Source organism: Austrofundulus limnaeus, unplaced genomic scaffold (assembly GCF_001266775.1).
Source record: "Austrofundulus limnaeus strain Quisiro unplaced genomic scaffold, Austrofundulus_limnaeus-1.0 Scaffold15, whole genome shotgun sequence".
NCBI lineage: Eukaryota > Metazoa > Chordata > Actinopteri > Cyprinodontiformes > Rivulidae > Austrofundulus > Austrofundulus limnaeus.
In genome coordinates, this window is record NW_013952417.1 from 757,983 (window position 1) to 766,377 (window position 8,395).

At 36.5% G+C, this 8,395-nt stretch overlaps 2 protein-coding genes across 2 annotated transcripts in view; one reads left to right on the forward strand and one right to left on the reverse strand.

Annotated features, from left to right (window-relative positions):
• The window catches only part of abraxas1 (abraxas 1, BRCA1 A complex subunit), a 6,145-nt gene extending 1,400 nt beyond the window's left edge, over nt 1–4,745 (forward strand). The window contains exons 2-9 of the mRNA XM_014002792.1: nt 458–548; nt 808–844; nt 921–987; nt 1,127–1,323; nt 3,237–3,356; nt 3,430–3,514; nt 3,671–3,788; nt 3,856–4,745. Coding sequence (XP_013858246.1) covers nt 458–548; nt 808–844; nt 921–987; nt 1,127–1,323; nt 3,237–3,356; nt 3,430–3,514; nt 3,671–3,788; nt 3,856–4,124 — 984 coding nt within the window. The 3' untranslated portion in view covers nt 4,125–4,745. The remainder of the gene's footprint in view (nt 1–457; nt 549–807; nt 845–920; nt 988–1,126; nt 1,324–3,236; nt 3,357–3,429; nt 3,515–3,670; nt 3,789–3,855) is intronic.
• A 968-nt stretch (nt 4,746–5,713) lies between these two features.
• The window catches only part of mrps18c (mitochondrial ribosomal protein S18C), an 8,154-nt gene continuing 5,472 nt past the window's right edge, over nt 5,714–8,395 (reverse strand). Inside the window, exon 6 of the mRNA XM_014002804.1 lies at nt 5,714–5,951. Coding sequence (XP_013858258.1) covers nt 5,875–5,951 — 77 coding nt within the window. The 3' untranslated portion in view covers nt 5,714–5,874. The remainder of the gene's footprint in view (nt 5,952–8,395) is intronic.

Consider the following 8,395-nt stretch of genomic DNA (forward strand, 5'->3'; position numbering starts at 1 on the left):
AGTGATCTTGTGAGCAGCTGCAGCTGTATGCTTTTATTATTTTATGTCAGGCTGTCGCGGAGCGCTCCACCTCCTCTGTCCGAGGCTGGTGTGGTGTGAGGCGGACAGCTCAGCCGAGGCTGTCCCGTTCTCTCGTCCTGGCCACACCTCCCCTACCCACTTTGATGCATTTTTCAAATTTCGCCTTGGGGCGGAGTTATCTTTTCACAGGGGGGGTAAGTTACACTTTCAGGAACAACTAGTGTCAGGATCTCCATGCATACACATCACCATGTTATTACCGACATTAGTGAAATTACACATCACAAAGCTTGAAACTGGAGCAATAATTCACCCTGCAAACAACCCCCGAGTCTTTTAAATTTTGATGATATACTGTGCTACTAAACCAAGAAGCATACACGCTCTTTGGGGTCATTTCTGTTCAGATGTGTGTTTTCTGATCCCTGTCTGTTAGGAGGGTTTTATCCTGGGAGAGAGCAGGGTTGATGAGCAGGTCACCATCAGCGACTCGCAGTCTGATCACATTCACATTGAAGAAGTTTACAGTAAGTTCCCATGACGCAGCGTGCTTTATTCTCCTCCGAACTTCAAAGTAAGCATGTCCTGACAAGATTAGATTCAATTCAAAAACATAAAATCTAATTTTGATTTTTGTTTTTCCTAAAAAAAAGTTTGTAGTACTATTACTGCTGATACCATTAAAGCTCAGAATACTACTCACTAGGGTGAACGCTTGTGCACTCTGGTACATTTAAAAGAGTACTTCAGTCAGATTACTGTGAGTAATCAGTGTTTCTCTGACAGATATCCAGAAGCACATCGCCTGCCACAGACTGAACGCGTGAGTCCTGCACAGATGATGTTGATGTGCTGTTTCAATAACGAGCTTACAGTGTGATAGTGTGTGTATGTATCAGTTTGTACGCAAGCTCTGGGGAGGTGAACATGGACGCTCTGCAGAATATGCTGGCAAAAATTACGCAGGTGAGCGATGAACCTGCATCGGGGTGATTTCGTGTCGATGTGACACGTTTTATCGTGATGTGTGCGACTCAAACCGTTCAACGTGGCATGCTTAAAGTGACTTATTTTAAAAGTGAAAAGGTGTGTTTGGTCGGTGCAGGATAAAGTGATCGGCTGGTACCGGCAGCGCAGGCACACGGAGCAGCACGTGACGTTCAGAGAGAAGCTGGTCCACGAAAAGCTGAAGAGCGCTTTGTCAAACCCTCACCTGATCTTCATGCTGCTGACGTCCAGCAAAGTGACGCCAACTGGCTCCACTCACAGGATGGAGTACTCTGCTTTCATCTCCCGCAACAGGTGACAACAACACACGCACACACACACACACACGCAGGTCTGCAGTCTAGAAGTAGTCTCTTGTTGATTAGAGCAGAGGTTCTCAAACTGGGGTCCGTGAGAGGTATCTTGGGGGTCCTCAAAAAATTTCACTAAATTATTAATTTGTTTTTTATTTTTAAAAATGCATGGAGAACAATGAACTAATAAAACAAACATAATAGACTAAATAAAAATATAAATGTGAGCCATTATATTGAAACGAGGATTAAGTCCAAAAGTGGGATGTGGAGAAACACAGGGTTTTGATTTAACCGTTTGCAACAATTGCATTATGTCAAAATATAATTAATTAATGCCTTATCAATGAATCATTTGAGTGAACTGTCTGAAATATAATCCTAAAAACATTTTTGAAGCATTTTTTTTGAGCAGTAGCAACAAAAAACCTGATTTTGAATTTTTCCCTGTGAGCTAACAATGATTTTGTTTCTTTCCAACTGGGCAGTCTTAGTATACAAATAATATTTAAGGTTTATTCTTTATATTAAAATAAAAAAATACTCAATAAATTTACATAAAATTAGGATTCAGACCAAACATCATAACCATCAAGACAAATTAAGTCATATCTCTGGATAAGCTGATGATATCAGGATGATCCAGGTATCAAAATTTAAGCTTTTAAAGCCAGGAATCTGAAAATGTAATTAGGTCATTTTGACCAAATTTGACTTAATCCTCATGTCGATATGATGGGTCACATATTCCCATGGAATTTAGGGGTTGAAATGACAATACATTATCTTTTAAAACAGCATGGGTTTTATGAGGGGGTCCCTGGGATTTTTTTTGTAAGGGGTCCCCAGACCCAAAAGGTTTGAGAACCCCTGGATTAGAGTAGGGAGAAGTTAGACAACTTTAACATGTTTCTGTTTCTCTGTGGATTTCCTGTAAAAAAAAAAAAATTGCTTATGTTTTTATTAGATGATGTTAAAACATTGTTCAAAACGTCAGCTCATTTTTGAAGTTATATTAGATATTGTTTAATATTCTAGGAGACCAGTTAAAACCAAAAGGTCTGTCAAAATCCATGATTATTCAATATTTTTTATTAGAATTTTTTTGTATGTGTGCATGCGTCGTTCACGACCATAAAATCTACCTCATAATTTGTAGTAAATTAGTAAAATCATCAGCGTTGTGTTTTGTTTCTAAGTTAGATACATTTGTTTACATTTAAACATTAACAGCTACACTTTGGTCTCATATTAGATATAAATTGAGTCGTTCAAATAATCCTCGGATTTAAACAAAGTGAAAGAGAGAAAAATTTAATTAGATCATTCGAAACACCAGTTTAAAATTGAAAATGTAAAGTTATTCTGAAAAGAAAAGGCGACTAAAAACTGTAAGGATGAGAGATGACAGAAGTATTGTTATTTTGAGGCAAAAGTTGAGAATAAGATCATTTGTGAATGAGCTGTGCCAAGATATTCTAAAGTAACAAGAACATTTCTGTAAGGGTCATGTAATGTATTTATAAAGAAAGACGAGATGGAGAAGTGACAGAGACTGTGAGTCAAATGCAGCCGGGTCCAGGGATTTATTTTAGAGAAACAGTGTCAGTGAGAAAACATTACAGTATTAAATTGCATCCTGCTTTGTAAGCCAGGCAGCATGTTTGTGCATGTGTGATTTATCTGCAGCAGCCTCCCCTGCAGTGTTCAAAGAACTTACTTACTTTCTGTACTTGTGATCTAGCATCATAATCATGCAAGTTTTTGTGAAGTGTTTTTTTTTTATCAGCTGCTGATGTGTTTGTGTATTTACTTTACTCAACTAATAAATGCATTTCTTGTGCAAATGACAGTAAATTTTGTTTATAGAATAAATAAAAGCTAAGATTTGTGTTCTGTTCACCATGTTCGCAGGTGCCTCGTGAACATCCCAGTTCTGGTCACCAACTTGGGTCTTTTGGAGCAGCAGGCCTACTGGAAGGTGCCGGCTCTGTGCTCTGCAGCAGGATACAACCTGACCATGAAGAAACACGGGTATCTCTGTGCACACGGCCCGTGCTGTCGGAATGGGTTCATATCTCACTTCATCACTAATCCTCTGTTTCAGCTCCAAGTTCTTCGCATCCAATGGGCTGCTGAAGGAGGTGAATGAAGTGAACAAGATGAACGAGTCGCTGCAGGCAGAGCTGCAGGTGAGAGGGGGGGTGTGTGGGCACGGTTTGTGCTACATGGTGGGAACCATTTTCCAGAAAAAGGCAGCTTCGTGGGGACCAGTGCCCAGTTCCCACGGGTACAATGATTGTCCTGTTGATGCACTGCCTCACCTGCTCTGTGTGATCTGTGGACAGAAAATGTGCAGAGATGTGGAGGAGAGCGAGTGTGCAGTTGAAGCGCTTCAGGCGGAGGTTTCAGCTCTAAAGAAGAAACTTGAGGAGAAGCGGAAGACTGCAGCAGGAAAAGCTACTGGTGAGTTACAGATCTACCTAGACTCCTCCTTTTTTTTTTTTTTCGTCTCATTTGAACCGTCTCACAGAAACCTGCAGTCCACCTGAGCCGAGGAACAACACGCTGCTGCTCCAAGCCGTGGAAGCTCTGTTCGGCTCCGCCCCCATGCTCCTCACGCAGACTCTGAACCTGCAGGCGTGCCCTGTGCCTGATGAACACGGTCCCACTGCAGAGATGCACTCAGACACCGTACAGGAGTCGTTAAATTCGCCACAGAAGAGTCCAGCACACGGTCAGAAGAGGCAGGGAGAGAGACTGCTGGGGAGGAAGAAGAAACTGACGAGGAGCAAGTCTTGATTCTCCATCAAACTCTTCCAGTTCCTTCAGCTCTGAGTTCATGGGATGTCACTTTGTTTACTTTAAAACCAATACCTGAGAAAATAAATAGAAATATGTAGGTGACTTCTTTGGTTTCTTTTAAATTGACCTCTTGGAATTTTCTTTTATCTGTGTCAACAAACTTTCATTTTCAAATTTTCCTTTTATTTATTATTGTGGTGTCGCAAAATTAGACATAGAAAATAGTCATTTTAATGACATCCCTTTAAGAAATTTTATTTTAAAAGAATAAACATCTGCATATTTATATTCGTTTGAGGAAATGGATTTTATGTGTTTATATGTAAAAGGGCTTACCATGGTTGTTTCTTTTAACTAAGCACTTCCTGACAGTTGTTTTTGTACCGTTTTATTGATAAACATGTTTATTTATTTCAAGTGTTCAGTAATGGTTCAGCAGCTGTAATGTTTAGATCAGAACTGCAATGCTAAGTTTTCTCTTATTTCTCATCCGAGTCCTCCGGCCAAAGGGTTCAGGCAGTTTCAGACATTTTTTGTCTCAATTTGTGATAAATGTGAAATAAAGGAACCCCTGGTTTTTATTCCTCCTCTTAGAATAAAGAGACTTATTACAACCTCTTTTTTCTGATAATTATTATTCATTTACATGCATGTATACTTCCAGGACTTAAATACAGTATAACAAAACAGAACTGAGGTTTATTATGAGCTCTAATACTCTGCCTCAGTTATATTTTTAAAGTAGATGTTTTGGTTTGTTTGCCCTATGAACACAAACAGTGTTGTGTCCAATAGAGCTTTAGGGTTTCCTTCCACCTTGTCTACATAATCAAGACTTTAAACATCTGCAAAACCTTGGAGAAGCATTCAAATTAGCTGCTAAAGCAGATGAGAATAAGGAGTCTGCTCCATTGAATACAATAAATAGCAAATAATCCAAGTGTTAGTGCTGCAATTGTCACTCATATGTACCGTATATGATATACTGTATATATTCATATAATTTTTCCTCAACTGTGACAAGGTTACATTTAAATAATCTTAGAACCTGAATTTATAAAATCCTAGGATTAAAAATAATACTGGATTTTTCTTTCCTTTGACAAAGTCTCATTTAGCTGATCTCATTTCAGGCCAAAGAAAAAGCTAAACTAATTAATTCTTGTCTCTGGCAAATTTATTCTTCACAAGAATAAACTAAACTCCTTTTGTCCAAACAATTGAAAGTTCATAATGCAACATGCTGTAAATGAACATATTTATAGTATATACATAAAAAATGTTCCATTTTTTTATGTTAAACAAGTAGAGTTTGCACAAACATTTAGTAGGGGAGAAATTAAATGTCTCATTAAATCTGCAGACCTAAACAGTTTCTCAAACATAAACCTTTTTCCTGTTGCTGAATGTGGTGACTGAAAACGAATGGAAAATTGAAACAAAAAATTTTTTTTTACCGAAATACGGTTTGTTTTTAAGAGGTTGTGAATAATCTCTCAAAATATCTCATGGGTCTTTCTTTTAATTGTGTTAGTGCAAACAAAGACAATCTGTAGAAACTGCATTAATAAAATTGTTCTTTAGGCGAGGGTCAAAGTGTTTTAATCTGAGTCAAAACAGATTCGACATGATGAAACCAGTGTTTGCATGTTTTAAGATTTATTACAAAGACAAACTGAGTCATGGTGTGACAAGTCTGGTTCCACACAGCACACACATTTTAATACACAAAATTTAGAATGATCCTCTAAGCCACAGTTTTGATGTCACAGATTTGGGGATCGTTCATTAACTGAGGATGTTTGTTGGTCACTGGCATGAAACCTGCAGGAGAAACATTTGTTAGAACAGTGTGACGTTTAAGACTGAAACTGAACATCTAACAAAGATGGACTAAAATTATATAGGAGTGATTTTTAGTGTTAAAAACTGGTAATTCTGATTTTTTGAAGTAGGGTTCTATTGGAAGATTATCAAAGGAGTATATAATAGAAATAACTAAGTAAAAGAGAAAATACTGTAACAAAAAACAGCTTTGGTAAAAATTTACTTCACTGATAAGCTAAAGTACTTAAGTAAAAGTCATGAAATTGTTCACAATAATCAGGAAATTAAAAATAAAAGTACATTCACACACACTCAAAGAAATGAAGTGATAAATTTATGTAACCAAACTGGTTCCACTAAAATGAGTTGAGTATAGTTTACAGTTACTTCACTCAGTGCAGTGGACCCAGTAAATTCAACACTTAAATTTTTTAGAGTGCATAAACAACTTCTTTCATGATGAGTTCAGTCCTATTTCAATTTGTAGCATGTGATGAGGTGTTAAATTTTAAAGTAAAGAAGTAAAAGTATCATTTTTATGTTTTGAATGCAATGAAATAAAAGTAAAAGTTACAATTATAAATACTTAGTAAAATTACAAAAAACTTAAGTACTGTAACAAAGTAATTATACTTAGCTATTATACAAATATGGAGCTTATCAAGATTTAATATCTTACCTGTTGTAGATAACTTTTTAAACAACCCCAGTTTTGAGAAACTGATTAATTCTGACCAAACTGAGACGTTCACTGCTGCCATCTCCAACATTTCAGATGCTTCAAAATGCTATTTTCTAATCTTTTACACACATTATTTAGTTTTTATATACATTTCTATGGTTATTTGCAGTGGTGGACACAGTTTCACTCATCCACTAAACTGCTTTTAGCGGAACTAAAATTTTGATGAGCAGTTTAGCTTTTACTTTATCTTTATAAACTAGTAACAAACTTAACCTGCGCTAAAATTAATTTATTAGCTTTGTTGCTAAAATATCATTACATCAGCTTCCAGCCAAAAAACAGAACTTTAATTCAAATTTTAAATGAAAACTGAACAAGAATTTGTCAAAAAACAAAGTCTACTATGGGATAAGATAACTGTCAGAATTATTGTATGTGTAAGAGTCTAAATTCGTACATGTAAGTCTATAAATGTACATAAATTTGTTACAACTTTGCCACATTACAAGTACGAATCAAATTTACAAGTTCAATTCTTATGTGAGAATACAAGTTTTTAAGTTACAAATACAAGTTAAAAAGTTACAACTTTGCCACATTACAAGTACGAATTAAATTTACAAGTACAATTCTTTTACCTGTCAAAATAAGAGACATTATTCATGGAACACCGAAAAGATCGATTGCAAACAGTAACTAAGCCAGACCACTAGGGGGACATGACCACTGCCTCATTTGGGACCAGATGAACTCGTTATAAACACAACAATTTGCTGAAGGGAAAAGCATTTGGAGGCTTTTCAGTTTGTCATTCATGTCATGTAGTACAACAATAAAGTAGATAGTGGATTTATGAAGAACAACCAAAAAGGAAAACTGATGTATTCATAAAACCGACTGCATAATGGAAAAAATAATGCAAGTTCAAAAACACGTAACGGCAGTGCTCTGACCCGGCCAGCAGGGGGACTGAAGTCCACCATCAAACCCCTAAACAACTGTAAGTTAAACTCTTTTTACTTTTAATAGTAGTTTGTATTATTTATTTCACATTTGGTACACATAGTACTTGTCAGTACTTGTAAGAGGATGTGTTTAAACAGTTTCTATGTGGAAAGTAGAGCTTCGTTGATTGTTGTTGTTAGCATGGTGTTAGCGTTAGCATGATGAAATGAATAGGAAAGAAAAACAGCCTCATGTTTCCTGTTCAGTCGAACTTTATTTAGAACGGCTTGAAAAGAACAAAAACCTAACTGGTTAACTGTGAGTTTAAAAAGCTTCCTCTGACTATATTTTGTTTTGTTTATTAAGACCTTGTTGGCTACATTTTTAAAGCTTTGTCAGAACTACACGGACATTGATTTTAATTAGAATCACCATAAATCAAAGTTAAACTGTGTTTAACCAAGTTAATCTATTTTTAACTACTACCAAACCACTTCCTTCAGATTTCAGTGACCAGTATGTGTAGACAGTGTTCTTTTTAATTTACTTTTATTCAACATGGACCTGAATCTGTTTGTGGACCCACTGAGGACCTGTCTCCAGACCTTTGTATCAGAGCAGGACTGAGACCATCAGGCTCCATCAGTGAGACTTCAACCAGTGGAAGCCAGTTCCACCCCACATCAGGTCAAATAGTTGTATTAGCAGTAATATTATAAACTTAATAGAAATAAATTTAATATAATTCAGTCCTGTTAACCTGTTGATTTTCTGTGATTCAGATAAGTGCAGTTGATGCAGCGAGCAGCAT